Source organism: Vombatus ursinus, unplaced genomic scaffold, assembly GCF_900497805.2.
Source record: "Vombatus ursinus unplaced genomic scaffold, bare-nosed wombat genome assembly UNPS02014789.1, whole genome shotgun sequence".
Classification (NCBI taxonomy): Eukaryota; Metazoa; Chordata; class Mammalia; order Diprotodontia; family Vombatidae; genus Vombatus; species Vombatus ursinus.
This window is the reverse complement of record NW_020954567.1, coordinates 32006-55031: the sequence shown is the minus strand read 5'-3', so window position 1 is coordinate 55031 and position 23026 is coordinate 32006. Positions and strand designations below refer to the sequence as shown.

General features: G+C 38.6%; 1 protein-coding gene across 3 annotated transcripts in view; it reads right to left on the bottom strand.

Annotated features, from left to right (window-relative positions):
- Nucleotides 1-12149, bottom strand: part of LOC114047683 (low affinity immunoglobulin gamma Fc region receptor II-a-like) — a 32464-nt gene extending 20315 nt beyond the window's left edge. The window contains exon 1 of one of the 3 annotated variants that reach the window (XM_027868593.1): nucleotides 12056-12149. In XM_027868593.1, coding sequence (XP_027724394.1) covers nucleotides 12056-12092 — 37 coding nt within the window. In that variant the 5' untranslated portion in view covers nucleotides 12093-12149. The remainder of the gene's footprint in view (nucleotides 1-12055) is intronic. The other 2 variants (XM_027868594.1, XM_027868592.1) reach the window with 2 other exon arrangements.
- Nucleotides 12150-23026: the final 10877 nt, after the last annotated feature.

Below are 23026 nucleotides of genomic sequence, written 5' to 3'. Positions count from 1 at the left end.
GAACCAGAGGATAAAGTAGAAATAGAAAGACTCCGTTGGTTACCTCCTAAAAGAAATCTCAAAATGAAAACTCTCAGGAACATTATAGCCAAAATCCGAAAGCAGTCAGAAAGAAAGAATTAAAGTGCAAAGGAATCACAGTCATAATCACAAACAATTAAGAAGGCATCTTCATAAATGAGCAGAGAACTTAGAATACAGTGCTCTAAAAGGCCAAGGATGTGTGCCTTTGACCTAGAATAGCTTACTCAGCAAAACTGAGTATAATTCTACAGGAAAAAAAGAATCTTTTGTATAGTAGAAGACTTCCCCGCATTCCTGATGAAAAGACCTGAACTGTGGGAGAAACTTTGAAGTTCAAACATGGGAATTAAGAGAAACATAAAAAGTAAATATGAATGAGCAATAATAAAGGACTTAAAAAGGCTAAATTGCTTACATTCTATTGTAGGAAGATAATACATGTGATCCCTCTGGATCGTATCACCATGAAGGGTCAAAGAGTCTAATAAAACAGAAGGGCTGACAATGCTTCTGCTATGTCTTGATGACCTTAAAAGAAGAATCTAAAGGGAAGGAAGAGGAAGGTTAAGGAAATTTACCTCACATAATCAAAATGTGCATGTAGAAGTCTATGCAAACTGGAAGGAAGGAGTAGGGGTAACGTCTGATACTTAAACCTCACTCTCATCTGAACTGGTCAAAGGATGGAAGAATACATAAACACACAGCTGAGTGCAGAAAGGCATTTTACTCAACAGGGAAGTAGGGTAAGGAGGGAAGGGAGAAAGAGAAATTAGAAAAAAATATGGAGTAAGAGAGGGATTAGTCCTAAGCAAAACAAATTCTAAGGATATACAAAAATATTTATAGCGCTTTTTGAGGTAGCAAAAAAAAATGGGAATCATAGAAAGCACCCATTGATTAGCTGAACATATTATTGTTTAAAAATGTGATGGAATACTATTGTAGTGTAAGAAATAATAAAGGGGCTATTTTTTTGTTTTTTATATTAATTTATTTTGATTTATCAATAATCACTTCCATAAGTTTTTGAGTTTTAAATTTTTTCTCTCCCTTCCTTCTCACCTCCCTCCCCAAGATGGCAAGTAATCTGATATGGGCTATACATATACATTCCTATTAAACATATTTTCACATTAGTCATGTTGTAAGGAAGAATTAGAACCAATAGGAGGAACCATGAGAAAGAGGAAAAAAAACAAAACAGAAGAAAAAAAATAGTAAATAGTATGCTTTGATCTACATTCAAACTCCGTAGTTCTTTCTTTGGATGTGGATAGCATTTTCCATCATGAGACTTTTGGAGATGTCTTAGATCCTTGCATTGCTGACAAGGGCTAAATCTACCAACATTAGTCATTGCACAATGTGGCTGTTACTGTGTACAACATTTTCCTGGTTCTGCTCACTTCATTCAGCATCAGTCCATACAAGTCTTTCCAGGTTTTTCTGAAGTCTGCCTGCTCATCATTTCTTATAGCACAATAGTATTCTATTACATTCATATACCACAACTTGTTAAGCCATTCCCCAATTGATGGGCATCCTCTCAATTTCCAATTCTTTGCCAGTACAAAAATAGCTGCTATAAATATTTTTGTACATGTGGATCCTTTTCCCATTTGTATGATCTCTTTGAGATACAGCCCTAGAAGTGCTATTGCTAGGTCAAAGGGTATGCACATTTTTATAGCCTAAAGGGGCTATTTTCTTTTTTTTCTCATTACATATATATATAATCAAGCAAAACAAATTCCCATATTGGCCATATTAAAAAAAATTTCTGACATGTCACTTCTCAATCAGGAGGTAGCTAGCACTTTTCATAATGATTCCTATGAAATTATGGTTGGTCATTGCAATGATTGGACTTCTTTTAGAGGTGATGTGTTCCCTTTGGAGGTCTTCAAGCAAAGGTTGGATAATCATTTGCCCATATGCTATAGCAGTGATTCCTTTAGGATTAGATGGATGCCAAGGTCCCTTCCAACTCTCATTCTATGATTCTGTGGGTTGCACCCTCTTGGACTCAGTTTCCTCATTTATTTTTTTTTCTTTTGTCCATTAATTTATTTATTTTTAGTTTTCAACATTCACTTCCACAAGATGTTGAGTTCCAAATTTTCTTTCCATCTCATCCCTCCCCCAAACCCAAGATAGTGTGCATTCTGAATACCCTTTCCCCTAATCTGGCCTCCCTTCTATTTCCCCCCCTCTTTCTCTTATCACCTTCCTCTTCTATTTTCCTGTAGGGCAGGATAGATTTCTATACCCCATTTCCTGTTTTTCTTTTTCCCAGTTGCATGTGAAAACAATTTTTTAACATTTGTTTTTAAAACTTTGGGTTCCAAATTTTCTCTCTTTATTCCTCCCCACCCACTCTCATTGAGAAGGTAAGCAACTCGATACTGGTTATACTTGTATAGTCATGCAAAACACTTCCGTAGTAGTCATGCTGTAGAAAACTAACTATATTTCTCTTCATCCTATCCTGCCCCCTGTTTATTCTATTCTCTCTTTTGAACCTGTCCCTCCTCAGAAGTGTTTGCTTCTGATTACCCTCTCCCTCAATCTGCCCTCCCTTCTATCATCCCCCCACTCTCTTATCCCTTCCCCCCTATTTTTTTGTAGGGTAAGATAACTTTCCATACGCAATTGAGTGTGTATGTTATTCCCTCCTTAAGCCAAATCTTATGAGAATAAGATTCACTCATTCCCCCACTTCCCCTCCACTATAAAAGCCTTTTCTTGTCTGTTTTTTTGTGAGATAATTTACCCCATTCTACCTCTCCCTTTCTCCTTCTTCCAGTATAATCCTCTTTCACTCCTTAATTTTATTGTCCAGATATCACCCATTGATCTTCAACTCACTCTGTGCCCTCTATCTATCAATCTATCTATACATATAATTTTTTTCCCTCCAACTGCCCTAATACTGACAAAGATCTCATGAGTTACAAATATCATCTTTCCATGTAGGAATGTAAGCAGTTCAACCTTAATAAGTCTCTTAAGATTTCTCTTTCCTGTTTACCTCTTCATGTTTCACTTGAGTCTTGTATTGGAAAGTCAAATTTTCTATTCAGCTCTGGTCTTTTCATCAAGAATGCTTGAAAGTCCTCTATTTCACTGAATTACTATTATTTCTGCTGAAGGATTATACTCAGTTTTGCTGGGTAGGTGATTCTTGGTTGTAATCCTATCTCCTTTGCCCTCCAGAATATTATATTCCATGCCCTGTGGTCCCTTAATGTAGAAGCTGCTAAACCTTGTGTTATGCTGATTGCGTTTCCACCATACTTGAATTGTTTCTTTCTGGCTGCTTGCAATATTTTCTCCTTGACCTAGGAACTCTGGAATTTGGCTACAATATTCCTAGGAGTTTTTCTTTGGGGATCTCTTTCAGGAGGTGATTGGTGGATTCTTTCAATTTTTGTTTTGCCCTCTGGTTCTAACAGGGCAGTTTTACTGGATTTCTTGAAAGATGATATCTAGGCTCTTTTTTTTTATCATGGTTTAGAGATAGTCCAATAATTTTTAAATTCTCTCTCCTGGATCTATTTTCCATGTCAGTTGTTTTTCCTGTGAGATATTTCACATTGTCTTCTGTTTTTTCATTCTTTTGGTTTTGTTTTACAATATCTTGATTTCTCATAAAGTCACTAGCTTCCAATTACTCCATTCTAATTTTTTTAAAATAAAAAGCAATGAAGTATTTTTTATTTAAAATTTAGGTCCAAACCTCACAATATATACCATATTAAATTCAGGATGAAGAATAGTCAGAAAAAGCTGTAATAGTACACAGAGAAGGACAGAATAATAAATTTCTCTAAAATGTACAGGGGAGATACACCATTAGTTATTACACAAATAGAAGTAATTATAGGTAGATGTACTGGTTTCCTTAAAAATGAAAAACCTCTACATAGAAAAATAATAAAATAGAAATAAAAAATAAATTGAGGAAAATATGGCAAATATACAGGTAAAAGGGAGTATCTAAGAATTTTTCTAAACTTTATTTATCTTTTTTGTTTTTATGTAATGGTCATTTCTGGATATTCCTCTGCTCTGCTTCTTTCAACCTGAGAATTAAACTTTCCTCTTAAAATAAACATAGGAAGTTAAGAAACATATGACCACACAGTTACAGTGTCTAGCAGTATCTACAAACTTCTAAATCCATGATCAGCTCCCTCTCTGATGCTTCATTGTCTTTTCTGAGACCAAGATCTGTTTTAACAATTGCTTAGAATTCAGTTGTCTCTAAGTATTCTTTTTATGTTCTTGGGGTCAGTCTGTTCTCTTGGTATTATTGTTGTGATCAATCTGTATGTTGTTATCTTCGCCTTCTGCAGGAGTTCAAATAGATCTTTCTGTGATTATCTGAATACATCTGTCATTTCTCATTTTACAGTAACATTCCATTATGTTGATAAATCCAAGTTCAGCCAGTCCCCAACTGATGGGTACCAATTTTATTTCCAGTTCTTTGCTATCACTAAAAGTGCTGTTATTAATGGGTTTTTTTTGTTTGTTTTGTTTTGTTTTGTTTTGCATATATGAAGCCTTTCTTCTGTCTTTGACCTTCACTAGTATATGTTCAGCAGAAAGATTGGTGGGAATGGCCCTGGGTCTGGCCACTGCTGCTCACACCCTCCTACCCCTTGGCTCTCCCTGCCATGGTGAGACCAGAGCCCTGACCAGCCAGACCTTGTCCCCTAGAAGAAGGAAGTTCCCTCTGGAGACATTGACTTTGCACCAGCTGCAGCTTCAACTCCAGACCCACCCTGGGCATGGCTCCCTCCATTGGAGGGTCATCAAGGCAGGACAGGAAGGGGCTGCAGAGGCCACTGGGCACCCCTTCTCATCATATGGAGGAGGCAACTGAGGCCCAGAGAGGGTATTGGCTGACTCGGGGTCACACAGCATCAGGGCTGGGGTGAACCCACCACCTCTACCCCTCGGTGGTCCTTCCATTCTAATTTTTAAGGAAGTATTTTCTTCAGTGAGCTTTTGGACTTCCTTTTCCGTTTGGTAAATTCTGCTTTCGAAGGCATTCTTCTCCTCATTGGATTTTTGGACTTCTTTTGCCATTTGGGTTAGTCTATTTTTTAAGGTGTTATTTTCTTCAGTGTTTTGTTTTGGGGTCTCCTTTAACAAGGTGTTGACTAGTTTTTCATGATTTTCTTGCATCACTCTCATTTCTCTTCCCAGTTTTTCCTCTACTTCTCTTATTTGCTTCTCAAAATCCTTTTTGAGATCTTCCACTGCCTGGGACTGATTCATATTTTTCTTGGAAGCTTTGGATGTAGGAGCTTTGACTGTTGTCTTCTTCTGGTTCTTTGTTACCAAAGAGAGATTCTACAGTCTGACTTTTTTTGCACGGTGTGCTCATGATCTCAGCCAATTACTTGAGTTATAAACTCTTTGTTAAGGTAGGGGTCTGTTTCCAGTGTGGAGAATGTACTGTCCCAAGCTTCAGGGGTTTTGTGCAGCTGTTTTCAGAGATACTTCTAGGGACCTGTAAGTTTTCAGTTCTTCCAAGGTAGTATGATCAAGGGCTTACTTGGGTTTTACTCCTTTACTGGCCTGTGTTCTGGTCTATGAGTGACCACAAGCACTCTTTTCTGCTTTAGAATTGTGAGGAGGATTCCCTCTCCACCAGAGCACAAGCTCCACCATGCCAGCCCTCCTCCTCGCCCCAGGATCACCACCCAGAACTGTGACCCAGATCCAAGCATAGTCAAAGCAAGAGAATCCTGCCTCAGCACCAGCAAAGAGATCTCTGCAATCCCCCTCTGATCAGCCACTCGATTCCCCCTCAGTCTGTGGGCTGAAAGCTCTGGAAGCAGTCACCGCCCTGGAGCTACAGCTGGGACTGGGGCTGGGCCAGATCTTCTCTCTCACTGCAGTCACAGACTTTTCCTACTGACCTTCCAAGTTGTCTTTGGCATTTGTGGGTTGAGAAGTCAGGAAACTGCAACAGCTGCCCATGATTCAGTCCCCTGAGGCCTGCACTAGGTTCACTGAGTGCTGGTCTTTGCCTGTGTAACCACACTGAACTGTGTTTCTCTCTGGCACGATAGACCTTTCTAATCAACCACCCAGGTTGTCTTGGGCTGGAAATTTGTTTCACTTTGTCTTTTTGTGGGTTCTGCTGCTCCAGAATTTGTTTAGAGTCATTTTTACAGGTATTTGGAGGGGTTTGGGGGAGAGCTCAAGCAATTTACTGCTTTTACTCCACCATCTTGGCTCCGCCTTCCTAAAGGGGTTATTTTCAAAGAAATTTGGGGAGATTTGTATGAACTGTTGTAGAGTGAAGTAAATGGAACTAAGAAAACAATTTATACAATGATGACTAGAACACTGGGCCGAATTTAATCAGTCAAAATTAATAGAACTAAAAGTAAAATCCTTCAACAATTGTTTTTGTAAGTAGAAAAGAAGGAAAGCAGTACTAGGCAGTGTTTTATCTGAAAAATAGCAGGCTGTTTTGATGGAGTGCAAATTTAAAATGAGTGAAAAAAATGTAATATGATATAAAAAAAGATTATATGATTTTGTGTTGCATTAAGAGAGGAATAGGGTCTAGGTAAAGGAGGAAATAGTCCACTGTACTCTGCCCTGCTCAGAGCACATCCTGAGAATCCCATTTTAGGGAGGACATTGATAAACTAGAGATTGTTCAGAGGAGGCAATCAGAAGGGTTGTGTGAAAGGTCTCAAGTTTCTGTCAAGTGAGAATCAATTGAAGGGAATAAGAATGTTTACCTAAGAGCAAAAAAGGCACAAGGAAATGTGATAGTCCTATTCAAATCCCAGAAAAGCTGTCATGGAGTCTCCCTAGTGCAGGAGGGGAGAACCAAGAACAATTTCATCTTTGTAACATCTCTCCACTATTCCCCCTTCTCTCCTCTGCTACTGTCACTACCCTGGTGTGGGCCTTCATCTCCTTTCCTGGACCTTTTTTATATTCTGCTGGTGGGTTTGCCTGCTTCATTTTTGTCTCTCCTCAATCCAACCTATCCTCCATACTGACACCAAAGTGATTTTCCTAAAGCACAGGTCTAACTATGTCACCCCATACTCAGTAAATGCCAGTGGTGCCCTATTGCCTTCAACATCAAATGCAAAAGGTGCCTCCTAGGTGATGCAGTGGATAGGGCACTGGGCTTAGAATCTGAAAGACTCCTCTAAATAAGTTCAAGTCTGGCCTTAGGCACTTACTTGGCTGTGTGACCCTGGGCAAGTTACTTAGCCATCATTTATCCCTTATGCCTCAGTTTCCTCAACTGTAACAATGAGCTATAGAAGGAAATGACAAACCACTCCAGTATCTTTGCCTAGAAAACCCCAAAGTGGGGATGGGCAAGGAGTTGGGCACAACAACAAAAATCCTCTGTTTGGGATTCAAAGCCCTTTATAACTTAGTCCCTTTTACTTTTCCCATCTTCTCATACTTTGTTCCCTGACATGTACTCTTTTTTTTCTAGTGACACTGGCCTCTTTGCTGTTCTGTGGACAAGACACTATCCCTCCGGCCTAGGCATTTTTCCTGGCTGTCCCATATGCCTGGGATACTCTCCCTCTTCATCTTCACCTCCTGGTTTCCCTGGATTCCCTTAAGTCCCAACAAAAAGCCCACCTTCTAGAGGAAGCCTTTTCTAACCCCTCTAATTTTACTCCCTTCCCTCTCTTAATTATTTCCTATTTATCCTGTTTATAGCTTGTTTGTATACATTTGTTTGCTTGTTGCCCAATTCCCCCATTAGATTGGAAGATCCTAGAAGACAGAGTCTGTTTTGCCTCTTTTTGTATCCCAAGTGCTTAGCACAGTACATAGCACATAGTAGGTATTTAACTGTTTACTGACTGACTGAGGATGGGTAGACATTACAAAGAAGGCAGATTAAAGCTTGAAATCAGGAAACATTTCATAACAACTAGAACTGCCTAAAAGTAAAATGAGATGCTTTCGAATGGGATGAGTTTATCCTCATTGATGGGATTCAAGCAAAGGCTGGATGAGTACTTGTCAGATGAGTTGTGGTAGACACTGTTTTTTAGCTTTGAGTTTGACTAGCTTTCCACTGAGATAATGTAAATAAGTATACATTGTATTTGAAATACCTACTATACAACTATCATATCAACTGATCACATCAATGATATAATTACAAGATAGGAAAGATGTGTCTAGACAGAAGTTCACATGAAAAAGGCCTGGGGTTTAGTGGACTTCAATTTCTATGTAAGCCCCCAGTGTTCTCTGACAGGGACAGCTCATATTGTCTCAGGAGAGCTGATTGTTAAGTTTTCAGTGCGAGCATCAACACCTGAGAAATTGACAAATGCTACAAATAAAAGCTTGATTTGTTTTCTTGATTGTCTAGACTTATGAAAGGGATGAAGAAAATGTTAATATAGCAAATTAAACTGAAAAGTGTGAAATGTGTTTCAGAGATCTGGTTGTTAAAAATTTTCAAGCACAACCTAGAATGTGGGGAAGAACAGAAAGCTAGCTGGACCTGAGGGATCATGTCTAAAATGAGGAAGGAGTTCTAAAATCTGCTCTAGTCAGATCATATCTTGAGTATTGTGTTTGATTCTGTGCACCATATTTCAGGGAACATGTACAGAGGAGAACAATCAACAGAGTGAGGAAACTAAAAAGCCATGTCCAAGAGGATCAGATGAAGGAATAGGATTCTTTAAGCCTATAAAAGAGAAGGTTTGGGGGAGCTTAATAACTGACTTCAAGTATTTGAAAGGTCATCATGTGGAAAAGGAACAATTTTCTTGTTTTTACCCTATAGGACAGAACTTGGAACAATGGGTAGACTTTGCAAAGCAGCAAATTTGGGACCTATATAAGGTGGGGGGATTATTATCAATTAGTACTATTCAAAAGTAATATAGACTGCCTTAGGAGAAAGGGACTTTCTTATCACTGGAAATCTTTAAGCAGAGGCTGGATTATTCCTATTCTTAATGTTATAAAATGGGTTGCTATTCAGATATAGCTTGACCTGGATGCCCACTCAGTTTCCTTTAGCTCTGAAATTCTATGATCCTTATCTCCTGACCATTTTTATTCCTATCAACCTGATTGACATGCCCATTATATGAATCCACATAAGCACCATCTTTATCAAATTCCCATAGTGGCTATTCCAAATCTTTTCCATTCTCCTCAAATTACCAATCAGTCTTAGAAGATGACTACAGATCTTACATGGTGAGATTGAGATGATTTACCATAGGGTCCCTCACCTTCTCTTCTCTTCACCTTAAATTGTCTGTCTTCACCTATCCTCTCTTGCTTTACTTCTATCTTTAAGGAAGAAATCTTTCTCCTCTTTATTGCCTGTTGACATGACCCTCTTCTACCTTCTCTCAGTCCTTGTCCATTAATATCCTCTCTCTTGCATCTTTAATCTCTCATCTTTCATCATCTTCACTGACTTTCTTCCACCATCAATCCTGTCCTTCCAATCTAGTTACAACATGCTTAGCTCTCCTATACCCTAAAAAACTTTGCATTAATTTTTCAACCCTCCTCAAGATACCTCCATATCTTGCTCCTTCCCTTAACCACGAGACTTCTTGAAAGAGTTATCTACACTTAATTCCTCATCATCCATTCACTCTCCTGTAAGACATTTTTCACCCTTCCCTCTCTATTGGAATGGCTTGCTCCAAGGTCACTGATGACAAATCAATAGCCTTATCTCAAGTCTCATCTTCCTTGATCTTTTTGCAAAATTTAACCATATTCACCATTCCCATCCCAACTTCACAATACTATCTTTCCTGTTGGTTTTTTAAAAAATTAATTATACTATTTTAATTAAAAATTTTTTTTATTAATGTGGTCTCTGGTTCACACTTGGAGAATCACTGTGCCAACCTGAGGCATGTTTGGTTTCTGTTCCTCTTGTCACCCTGCTGACTATCTGAGTAAGACCTTGTGATTGCTACATCAGTCCCCATCAGGGAGTGTTTCCTGGTCAGACCACTTCCTTACAATGTCCCTTAGGGGAAGAAATGTCAGGGTGAGAAGGAAAGAAGTATGGTTTAATTGTCTACGTGGTGAAATTTCAGGGACATAAGAGAGGCTCCCTTGGCCTAGAAACATCTGCCCAGAGAATGTAGGCTGACATGAGGCCTGCTACCCTCAGTAGCCTGGGATTACAGGAGAACCTCAAGAGTCTATTAGGAAATACTACAAAGAGATGGTAGGGAGGCACAGCAAGAGAAGCCAATGAAGACACTGACAATTTCTCAGTTGTCTTAGGCTAGCCCCGAGTCTGGCCCCTAAGGCCATATGTCATCCTCGGCCCTGAGCAGGGGAGGACCCTCTGTTACTATTCACTGGGAAGAGAGTAATCCCTGCAGTGACTCTTCCCAAGGGGAGAAAGATGGTTTTCTCCTCTGAGCCTGAGTGATAAGTGTCCCAGTCCACTGGAGCTGCTCTGGGGACTTAGGAGGCTTGCACAAAAGACCAAGACCAAACAGTGATGCTAAAAGTAAGAAGTCTTTACTTGGCACATTTTAATTTGCACAAGGGAAAGCTTGAGGCATAAGGGGACACACAGGAATGGAAGCAGAGAGGAAAAGGCAGGGACAGCAGGGGAAGGATGAGCAGTCTCCAGGCTATGGCAGGAGAAGGGAAAGGATTCAATAATGGTCCTCCAAAGAGGTTAGTCCTTTCCAGCACCATGTGTTTTATACAGGGAGGGGTTAGGGTAGGTTATTGCTTAGTTTTCCAGTTCTGTCATCACAGGTAGCTGTATTTGTCACAGGACAACCTATTTCCCTTTCCTTTAAAGATATGGAAAAATGGAGGCATCCTGGAACTCCTGGGAGATAACCTCCTCTTACCATATAAGCCAGAAAACTTCTGTCAGCTTTTGTATGAGCAATGGACCCCCTGCCTGGTAAATCTCAACTCAAATAGAGTCAGCACCAGGTGCTTTGCCACACAGAAGGAGCCTAATGGCATTCAAAACCTCTTCTTCAAGTGGAACTTCAGCTAGGGAGGAATTGACTTCAATCTGAGGTAAACAATCAATGGTTTCAACATTGAGGATGGTCTGTTGAGAACACTATGGAAGTGCTCAGAACATCTCTCTAGGATCATGTCTTTATCACTAATCGATGTGGCTCCTTCAGCACTGAGTAGCTAAAATGCACCATAATGTCTTTGGTCCACAAATAGCCTTCAAGGCAACATAAAATCATTTTGGATTGTTATTGTCAGCATAAAACTGAATTTCATCTGCCTTCTTACTGAGCCAAGAATCCTGCATCTCTCTAAGCTTTGCTTGTACTTCACTTTTGATGGAATTAAATGCATCCTTGTCAGAGATGGATGAATGATTCTACTGTTCAACCCTGCACCACCTATCTGCCTTGATGATGCTTACCCACTGTGATCCTGGAAGTACAGGAAAAACAACAACAACAGCTCTCTGAATTTCAATCCAGAAGATTAGAAATTAATAGGAAGAAATCATAGAATTTTAGAACTCTAATGGATATTAGTTATTTTCTACTCCAACTGCCTTATTTTATAGATAAGAAAGCTGAGGTTGAGATATAGTGGATAGAGCCCTGGACTTGGATTTAGGAAGTCATAGATTCAAATCTGGCCAAGACAAGCTGTGTGACTCTATGCGTTTCATTAACCTCTCTCAGGTTCATTTTCTTTATTTTTAAAAAGGGCATAATAAAAGCACCAAACTCACAGGTTTATTGTAAGCATCATATGAGGTGATGTATATATGACACTTGGTAAGCCTTCAGTCTCAGATAAATGGGAGCCATTATGACCCAAGGACATAGAGTCCACCCTTCTTTCCTTAGCTATTTTCAGCCAACGATGACAGCCTTCTCATCTTCTCACCCCCCCACCCCACACACACAAAGAGACCAGTATTCTTATATGGACTTGGAAAAGATCTGTTAGTCCCAGGGACCAAAAATACCCTGTACCTCTCCTATTCAGGGTAACCATAACTCACCCAGAAGTAGCAGAAATGGCAGTAGTGGCAGCTGCATTCTGCTGGAATGAAACAGACCAGACCAACTGAATTGTCCACTGCTACCCTGGGACAGGATGTGACCTAACTGAGGCTTTTAGAAAGAGGAAGGAAACCAACATTTGCCCCTCCTTGACTCCATCGGTCATCAGGTTGCTTTTTCCTGAACCATGCATGCACAGTGAGATATAGGGATGAAGTCATGTAAAATTGTGAGGCTATTGTTGGCAATATGCCTTCTTTGTCTGTTGCCCTATAAATCAGGTAGGCACTGGTCAGTAAGTGAGGAATAGGAATGCACAAGAGGGATGTGCATGTTTGCTTGCCTTGATCAGCCCCTGTTAGGGCCCTGCTCTGGACCTCTGGCCTCCTGTAGGGGAGTTGAGACGCCTGGAGGTTATTACCTGCCCAGGAGCGCCTGGGCTTACCCAGAGACGCATGACGTTTACCAACCGTCGAATGGGCACTGGGAGGGCCTCTGTAACAGGACGGAGCTCCACCTACGAAGGAGGAACGGAGGAGGAGCACGGGCGTAGTGGGGAGGAGTTCGGGGGAGTTGAGGGGCAGCGAAGAGGGGGTGGGTAGTTAGGACTTGGGGCAAGGAGCGAGCAGAGCAAGTTTAGTTTAGCAAGCAATGTAATCAATAAAGACGCAACTGCCAACTTGGGTGTTCTGTCTAGTCATTCCCCTCTCACCACGGGGGGGCCGGAGACGTCCAAAGACTGCAGGGTGAGTATGCAAGCGAAGGCTTGGGTGGGATAGCTGACTAAGTGCACTACGTCAGCTAGGGGGCCCACCGGCACACAACAAGCCCCCATCAAGATTTGGGGGGAACCCATTTTGGGATTTGGGTAATGCATAGAGGAATGCATGTACCTGCCTCAACTGGCCCCCATAGAGGCTTGGGAGGATTTAGAGGAGTGCACAAGCTGGAATGCTGTGTGTGCCTTGATTGGCCCCCATCAAGGCATAGGGTTATTGTCTCCCCTTCTTGCCAGGCCCTGTGAGAAGGGTGATTAGGAAATGCTGTAGGAGATGGAGCTCACATTATCAGCAACCCTCTTGAGAAGACTAGATTAGAATAAAGTAAGCTTGTTTAACCCCTCCAAAGTTGTGCTCCCGTCTTCTTGTCTGACCAGATCAAGAGTGAACCTGTTAGAAGTTGGAGCCTAAAAAATTCCAGTGCCTCCTGTATTGTTACTTGTCTTGGAGTCCCAATGAAATTTTTTTTTTTGGTGAGGCAATTGCAGTTAAGTGACCTGCCCAGGGTCACACATAGTCCCAAGGAATTTTGATAGAGCAAATGGTGGATAGCCGTTTCCTGTCTCTGTTGAGTGAACCACCAGACTTCCAGGAGCTCAGTTCCATACCAGGTTTTGCCCACAACTGAGCCCTATAAGGTGCTGAAGGGTCTATTTGAACCAGCTGAGAAGTGGACCTAAGGCAGCCAATAGAGAATGACATGATTTGTCCATCTGTTATACTGATTTTGGGAGCAAACTTGGAGGGGTGAATGCTATGTAGAAACTGCTTTAAGTTTGAGTCCACTCTCCCCAGGGACCAAGGTGGCATAGGGAGAATGTACCCCTGGTTATTAGGGGCAAAGACTTCTACTTCTGTTCTTACTTGATCATCTCAGTAGCTATGCCTTTGTCAAGCTAATTGATATTCATTGTTTCAATGAAACTGGAGTGATATTGATGATAAAAGAGAGAAAACTGTAATTTGAGGGAGATTATATTTGAATGGAGTCTTGTCATTGACATGGAAAAGATACCCATAATTCATCAGAGTTCCCCCTAAGGAGGGATATAGCCTTGTCCTGTGAGACCCAATGTGCCAGTAAAGATGAGATGGGATAAGGCTCCCCAGAGCTTTTATGTGCTAACCATGCATATGTAATGTAATAGGGGTGAACTGGCCAGTGGGAGAGGTCTAGCCTTTGAACAAGCACAAATATTCCCTACTTGCTTTGAGTTCAAGAGACCATGTGGAAATTGGGTGAAGAGTCATTTTCTGGCTATGATGACTTGTCTTCTGGATTAGCTCCTCACCAAGCACGGATCCTGCCTTGGATTGGCCACCAGTCTCACTGACCTCACAGACTCACCTTACTGACCATATCCTCTTCTAGGTTTGGCCAGGTGGTATATTGAAATTTATGCAGTGACCCTCCCTGTTTCCAGGTAATTATAGTCTATTCAGGGAGGCCGTAGTCTGCTGCATGTACTTTTGATCCCATTCCCTACCTGTTAATTAGCACTTGCTTTACATGAGCCTTTGATCCCATTTCCCTTTATATCTAATCTTTTCCCCCTAAGCTTCAGCAATGAGAAGGAGATTAGACACAATGGCCCATCATCTTTTGGTGACATGTACCTATCAGATTTGTCCGCTCTTACTACAGGAGTCATTAAGAAAAGCATCCTCCATCTGGAATTTGGGGTTGGTCCTCTCCTTAGGTCAGTCTATTAAGATGTTTTCAATTTTGACTTTTAAAAAATAAACTGCTCTTAATTTTCTATTTTGAGTTTTGCCTCACTAATCAGGGCAAAAGGCCAAACAAAGATTTTTCCTTTTAACAGGTGATTTGGTACTGGGCTGGCTTCTCACCAGGTGGTTCCTCCTAGGAAGGTCAATCCTCTGCACTCCCTGGTCCAAGAGGAAGCTGCACCCTCCATGACTTTCAGCCACTGGCTAGACTAGGTGTTACAATCCTCTTTCTGCTGCGATATGAAAGGGCTCCTTTCCATATGGAATATTATTGTTCTTTTTCAGAAACAGCAGAGACCCTCTGGCTAAGATTGGCAGAAACGTCTGCTCTTTGACTCTCAGGCCTCAGCTCTGAGGTGTAACTTTGCAGGCAGGTGAGAGGCATAGCCTTTTCTGTTTAACCATTCTTCCCAGTTCAGAGCTAGAGTGAACCCCATTGTCATGTATTGTGACTTTTCTTCAATGGGGTCTTAAGCAAATGAATAAATATGGACTGAGGCAGTATGCTCAGTTTATTGTTTAGTCATATTTAACTCTTCCTATTTGGGCTTTTCTTGTAAAAAATACTAGAGTGGTTTACAATTCCCTTTTCCAGCTCATTTTTATAGTTGAGGAAACTGAGATAAACAGGTTAAGTGACTTGCCCAGGGTCACACAGCTAGGAAGTGTCTGAGGCTGGATTTGGACTCAGGAAGATAACTCTTTGTGACTCCAAGCCTGGCACTCTATCCATTGTACCACATAACTGCCCACATCATAAGCTCTACACATACAGAGAAGGAAACAAAACAAAACAAAACAAAACGCCCTATTCTCAAGGATTTTATAGTGTCTAATAGGGGATACACCATGCAAACAACTAAATACAAACAAGGTATACACAGGATAAACTGGAGATAACAGAGGGAAGACATTAGCATTAAGGTGAATTGGGAAAGCCTTCTTGTAGGCAAGAAATGAAGGAAGCCATTGAGATGAGGAGGTAGAAATAAGGAGTGAGAGAATTCTAGGCATAGGGGAAAATGAAAATTCCCAAAGTCAGAAAATGAAGTGTCCTGTGCAAGGAACAACTGAGAGAAGACAGGAAGAGGGGGAGGTTGGCAAGTTATGCAGGGCTCTGAAAAACAAATGGAAGATTTTATGTATGGTGGAGCCTCATGTGTTACAAGGGCTATCCTGCCTATAGCATGGAAGTGTTGTATGTCTTGAAGATGGTTCTTTGAAAAGACTAATAAGATTGATAATTAACAAATCTGATTAAAAAAAAGAGAGCAGAAAATAGATTCAATAAAATGAGTGAGCAAGGTGAAATCACAACAAAATCAGAAGAAATAAAAAAGAATAATCAGAGCATGTTATATACTTATATGCAAACAAAACTGAGAACATAAAAAAGAAGACCTTCAAAACTATAAAATATCCAAACTATCAGGCCAAATAGAGATCTTAAGTAATCCAGTCTCAGAAAAGGAAATTAATCTAACTGTAAAGAACCACCAAAGAAAAAAATATCTCCTGGTCCTGATGGATGCACAGGGAATTCTATCAAACTTTTAAAGAACAATCTGTGCCCAAACTCCACAAATTGTTATCAAAAATTGAGAAAGAAAATGCCATGTCAGAATTCTTTTGTAAGACAAATATAGTCCTAATACATAAATGAGGTAAAGATAAAACACAGCAAGAAAACTATATGCCAATATAATTAATAAACATTGACTCGAAAATTTTTAAACAAAATCCTATGAAACAGACCACAAAGATTTATCCAAGAAATTATTCACCCTGAACAAATGAGATTAATACTGAAGATGGAAGGATGGTTGAACATTAAGAAAACAATCAGCATAATTGATCATATGAAAAAGTCAAAACATCAAAATCCACATGATCATTTTAATAGATGCAAAAACAAACAAACAAAAAAAAACCTTTGATAAAGTACAACACACTTTAGGCTAAAAAACCTACAGAATATAGGTATAGAGAGACCTTTTTTAATATCATAAAAACCAAAATCAAGTATTGTATGCAATGAGGATACACTAGAAGCTTTTCCAATAAATACTGGAAGTACAGGAATGGATTGACAAGGGGAGGTGCTGTGAGAGCTGTCTTCAAATATTTGAAAGGCTATGACATGAAAGAATGACTAATCCACTTTGTCAAGCATCAGAGGTGAAAATGAAGAGCAATGGATGGGTGGAAATTGCAGAAAAACAGAATCAGGCATGATATAAGGAAAACAGTCCTAACAATAAGAGAAAGGTCCCAAAGTGAAATGGGTTGCTTGAAAAATTAGCTTCTTTTCACTGGAGGTCATCTAACAAGATAAATTAATAATTATAAGAGCTGTTATAGAGGGTATTCTTATTCAGGAGCAGGTCAGATGATATGACCACTGAAGTTCTTCCTCAAGTTGTTTGAACCAGGAAAAGTGTCATGACACCAGAACTCTAATCTTTCCAGAGATGTCAATTGCTGCTGTTTCTCCTTCTCCCTACTATGTTAAGGTACTAAAAGAGTCAGTTGCTGTCTATGGCTCCATTCAGCATTAAGTAGTTTCCTTCTTTATGCTTTTTTAATGTTTATTTTTATTTTGTCAAATAGCATGATTGCAACTCTTGCTTTTTTTATTCACTTAATATATAGCAATTTTTTCCATTCCCTCAGTTTGTGTGTGTATGTGTGCATATGTGTATGTCTTTGTTTTTAATGTGTATTTCTTATAAACAAGAGATTGTAGGGTTTTGTTTTCTTATCGAATTTCTCACTATTTTTCATTGTATTGAACTGCCTAATCCATTCACATTTAAAGTTATGTGAATTAGGTTTGTATTTTCCTTCATCTAATTTTATTTTTTTTAAGTTACAGTTTTGTACTTCAGTTACTTTTGTGGTTGTTTAGTTGTTTCAGTCATATCTGACTCTTTGTGACCTCCCCTTCCCTATTTTGGGGGTTTTCTTGACAAAAATGTTGGAGTGGTTTGCCATTTCCTTCTCCAGCTCATTTTATAAATGAGGAACTTAGGCAAACAGGTTTAAGTGATGTGCCCAGAGTCACACAGCTGTTGTCTGAGGCCAGATTTGAATTCAAGGAAATTAATCTTCCTGACTTCAGGTCTGGTACTATATCCACTGCTCCACCTAACTTCTCTTCAGTTATTTTACCTTAATCTTTAATAAAATGGCCTTATTCCCACTCCCAGTCTTCCCTTCACTCTTGATCTCTTCTCCTCATTTATTACCCCTTTCCCTTTAGGGTTTTCCTTATTAGTTCCTTTTACTAACCTGACTTTATCTGGTTATAGCATTCTTCACTCCCTTTTTCCCTCTGTTAGTCAAATTAATTCCCTTTTGCTCTCCTCCCTTTCAACTTGGCTATTCGTTTTTTAATTTCATAAATAAATGGTCAAAGGATATGAACAGGCAGTTTTCTGATGAAGAAACCAAAACAATGTATAGTCATATGAATAATATTCTAAAGCCTTATAGAATAGAGAAATGCAAATTAAAGCAATCTTGAGACATCATTTTACACCTTTCAGATTGGCTAAAATGATAAAAGAGGAAAGGGACAAATGTTGGAGGGGATGTGGAAAAATTGAGACCTTAATTCTTTGTTGGTGAATCTGTGAGCAGATCCACCATTTGGAGAGAGATTTGGAATTATGTCCAAAGAGTTCTTAAACTTCCTATGTCCTTTGACCCAGCAATACTACTATAAGGTCTGTTTCCCAAAATGATGAGGGAAAATGGAAAAGAACCTACCTGTTCTAAAATATTTATGACAGCTCTCTTTGTGGTGGGAAAATACTGGAAATTGTGGGGATGCCTGTCAATAGGAGAATGGCTCAACAAATTGTGGCATATGTTCATGATGGAATATTTCCCTGCTCTAAAAAATTATGAGCGCAATGATTTTAAAAAAGTGTGGAAAGACCTCCATGAAATAATGAAGAGCAAAATTAGCAGAACCAAGAGAACATCATATACAGTAACAGCAGTATTGTTTTAAGAACAACTTTAAGCAACCAAGACATTCTAATTCTTTTTTCTTTTTTTCTTTTTATATTAATTTATTTTGATTTATCAATTATCACATCCATATGCTTTTGAGTTTAAAATTTTTCTCCCCCTTCCTTCCCACCACCCTCCCCAAGATGGTGCACAATCTGATATAGGCTATACATTTACATACCTATTAAACATATTTTCACATTAGTGATGTTGTAAGTCAAAATTAAAACCAATAGGAGGAACCATCAGAAAGAGGAAACAGAACTCAACAGAAGAGAAAAAAAATAGCAATTCAACTTCCATAGTTGTTCCTTTGGATGTGGATAGCATTTTCCATCACAAAGCCTCTGGAGATGTCTCAGATCCTTGTATTGCCGGGAAGGGTTAAGTTTATCAGTATTAGTCATCATACAATGTGGCTCTTATTGTGTACATTTTCTTGGTTCTGCTCACTTCATTCAGCATCAGAGCATACAAGTCTTTCCAGGTTTCTCTGAAGTCAGCTTGTTCATCATTTCTTATAGCACAATAGTATTCCATCACATTCATATACCACAACTTGCTCAGCCATTCCCCAACTGATGGGCATCCTCTCAATTTCCAATTCTTTGTCACCACAAAAAGAGCTGCTATAAATATTTTTATACATGTGGGTCCTTTTCCCTTTTGTATGATCTCTTTGGGATATAGCCCTAGAAGTGCTATTGCTGGGTCAAAGGGTATACATATTTTTATAGCCCTTTGGGCATAGTTCCAAATTGCTCTCCAAAATGGTTGGATCATTTCACAACTCCACCAACAATGCATTAATGTTCCAATTTTCCTACATCTTCTCCAACATTTATCATTTTCCTGTTTTTTCATGTTGGCCAATCTGATAGATGTGATGTGGTACCTCAGAGTTGCTTTGATTCGCATTTCTCTAATCAATAGTGATTTAGAGCATTTTTTCATATGACTATAGATGGCTTTAATTTCTCCAACTGAGAACTGTCTGTTCATATCCTTTGACCATTTGTCAATTGAGGCATGGCTTGGATTCTTCTAAATTTGACTTATTTCTTTCTATATTTTAGAAATGAGGCCCTAATCAGAGAGCCTGGTTGTAAAAATTCTTTCCCAATTTTCTACCTTCCTTCTAATCTTAATTGCATTGGCTTTGTTTGTCAAAAACTTTTCAATTTAATGTAATCAAAATGATCCATTTTGCTTTTCATAATGTTGTCTATCTCCTGTTTGGTCATGAATTCTTCTGTTCTCCATAGATCTGATAGGTAAACTATTCCTTGCTCTCCCAGTTTGTTTATAGCATCAGCCTTTATATCTAAATCATGAACTCATTTTGACTTTATTTTAGTATATGGTGTGAGATTTTGGTCAATGCCTAGTTTCAGTCATACTCTTTTCCAGTTTTCCCAGCAGTTTTTTTTCAAAGAGTGGGTTCATATCCCACAAGCTGGGGTCTTTGAGTTTATCAAATAATAGAGTACTATAGTCATTGACTACTGTGTCTTGCATATTTAACCTATTCCACTGATCCACCACTCTATTTCTTAGCCAGTACCAAGCAGTTTTGATGATTGCTGCTTTATAATACAATTTAAGATCTAGAATGGCTAGGCCACCTTCCTCTGCATTTTTTTTTCCATTAGTTCCCTTGATATTCTGGACCTTTTGTTCTTCCAAATGAATCTTCTTATTATTTTTTCTAACTCTATAAAATAATTTTTTGGTAGTTTGATTGGTATGGCACTGAATAAGTAAATTAGCTTAGGTAGAATTGTCATTTTTATTATATTAGCTCGGCCTACCCATGAGCAACTGATGTTTTTTTTCCAATTATTTAGATCTTACTTTATTTGTGTGAAAAGTGTTTTGTAATTGTGTTCATAGAGTTCCTGGGTTTGTTTCGGGAGGTGGACTCCTAAAGATTTTATAATGCCTACAGTAAGTTTAAGTGAAATTTCTCTTTCTATATCTTGCTGTTGGGTTTGGTTGGTAATATATAGAAATGCCAATGATTTATGTGGGTTTATTTTATAGCCTGCAACTTTGCTAAAGTTGTTTATTATTTCAAATAGTTTTTTACTTGATTCTCTAGGATTCTCTAAATATATCATCATGTCATCTGCAAAGAATGATAGCCTTGTTTCTTCTTTGCCTATTCTAATACCTTCAATTTCTTTTTCTTCTCTTTTTGCTAAAGCTGATGTTTACAGTACAATATTGAATAATAGTGGTGATAACAGACATCCTTGTTTCACCCCCGATCTTATTGGAAATGCTTCTAGCTTGTCCCCATTACATGTTATGCTTGCTGAAGGTTTTAGATAGATGCTATTTATTATTTTAAGGAAGACTCCATTTACAACTATGCTCTCTAGTGTTTTTAATAAGAATGGGTGTTGTATTTTGTCAAAAGCTTTTTCTGCATCTATTGAGATGATCATGTGGTTTCTGTTAGTTTTGGTTTTGATATGATCAATTATGCTGATTTGAACCAGTCCTGCATTCCTGGTATAAATCCTCCCTGGTCATAGTGTATTATTCTTGTGATAAGTTACTGTAATCTACCTGCTAATATTTTGTTTAAAATTTTTGCATCTATATTCATTAGAGAAATTGGTCTATAATTTTCTTTCTCTGTTTTGACTCTTCCTGGTTTAGGTATCAGCACCATATTTGTATCATAAAAAGAATTTGGTAAGACTCCTTCTTCACCTATTTTCCCAAATAGTCTATATAGTATTGGAATTAATTGTTCTTTAAATGTTTGATAGAATTCACACGTAAATCCATCTGGCCCTGGAGATTTTTTCCTAGGGAGTTCATCAATGGCTTGTTCAATTTCTTTTTCTGAGATGGGATTTTTACTTCCTCTTCTGTTAATCTGAGCAATTTATATTTTTGTAAATATGTATCCATTTCACTAAGACTGTCAAATTTGTTGACATATAGTTGAGCAAAATAATTCCTAATTGTTGTTTTAATTTCCTCTTCCTTGGTGGTAGCTTCACCCTTTTCATTCTTGATACTAGTAATTTGGTTTTCTTTTTTCTTTTTTTAAATTAAATTAACCAAAGTTTTATCTATTTTATTGGTTTTTTCATAAAAACAACTCTTAGTTTTATTTATTAATTCAACAGTTTTCTTAATTTCAATTTTATTAATTTTTCCTTTGGTTTTCAATATTTCTAATTTGGTGTTTAATTGAGGATTTTTAATTTGTTCTTTTTCTAGTTTTTTTGGTTGTATGCCCAATTCATTGATCTCCTCTTTTTCTATTTTATTTATGTAAATATTTAAAGATATAAAATTTCCCCTAAAAACTGCTTTCACTGCATCCCATAAATTTTGGTTTGTTGTCTCATTATTGTCATTCTCTTGAATGAAATTATTGATTGTTTCTATGATTTGTTGTTTGATCCAATCATTTTTTAGGATTAGATCATTTAGTTTCCAATTACTTTTTAGTCTATCTTTCCATGGCCCTTTATTACACATAATTTTTGTTGCATCATGATCTGGAAAGGATGCATTTAATATTTCTCCCTTTCTGCATTGGATTGTGAGGTTTTTATGCCCTAGTACATGGTCAATTGTTGTGTGTGTGCCATGTGCCACAGAGAAAAAAGTATATTCCTTTCTATCCCCATTCAGTTTTCTCCAGAGGTCTATCATACCTAACTTTTCTAATGTTCTATTCACCCCCTTAACTTATTTCTTGTTTATTTTGTGGTTAGATTTATCTAGTTCAGAGAGTGGGAGGCTGAGGTCCCCTACTAGTATAGTTTTGCTGTCTATTTCTTCCTGTAACTCCCTGAACTTCCCCTGTAAGAATTTGGATGCTATAGCATTTGGTGCATATATGTTTAGTAATGATATTACTTCATTGTCTATGGTGCCTTTTAGCAGGATGTAGTTTCCTTCCTTATCTCTTTTGATAAGATCTATTTTTGCTTTTGCTTTGTCTGAAATCAGGATTGCTACCCCTGCTTTTTTTACTTCAGCTGAAGCATAGTATATTCTGCTCCAGCCTTTTACCTTTACCCTGTATGTGTCACTTTTTTTCAAATGTGTTTCCTGTAAACAACATATTGTAGGATTAGGGTTTTTAATCCATTCTGCAGTATGCTTCTGTTTTATGGGAGAGTTCATCCCATTCACATTTACAGTTATGATCACTATCCGTGTCTTTTTCTCCTTCCTTTTTTCCCCCTGTTTATGCTTTTCTTTCTCCTTTCTCCTCCCCCCTCACTAGTGTTTTGCTTTTGACCACCACTTTCTTCAGTCCCACCTTCCTTCCATTATCCCTTTCCCTTTTCTTCCCCTTTACCCTTACTGCTTCTTCCCTCCCTTCTAACCCCCCTCCCTTTTCTTTCCCCTTTTCTCTCCTACTGCCTATAGGGCAAGTTAGATTTCTATACCTAACTGATTATG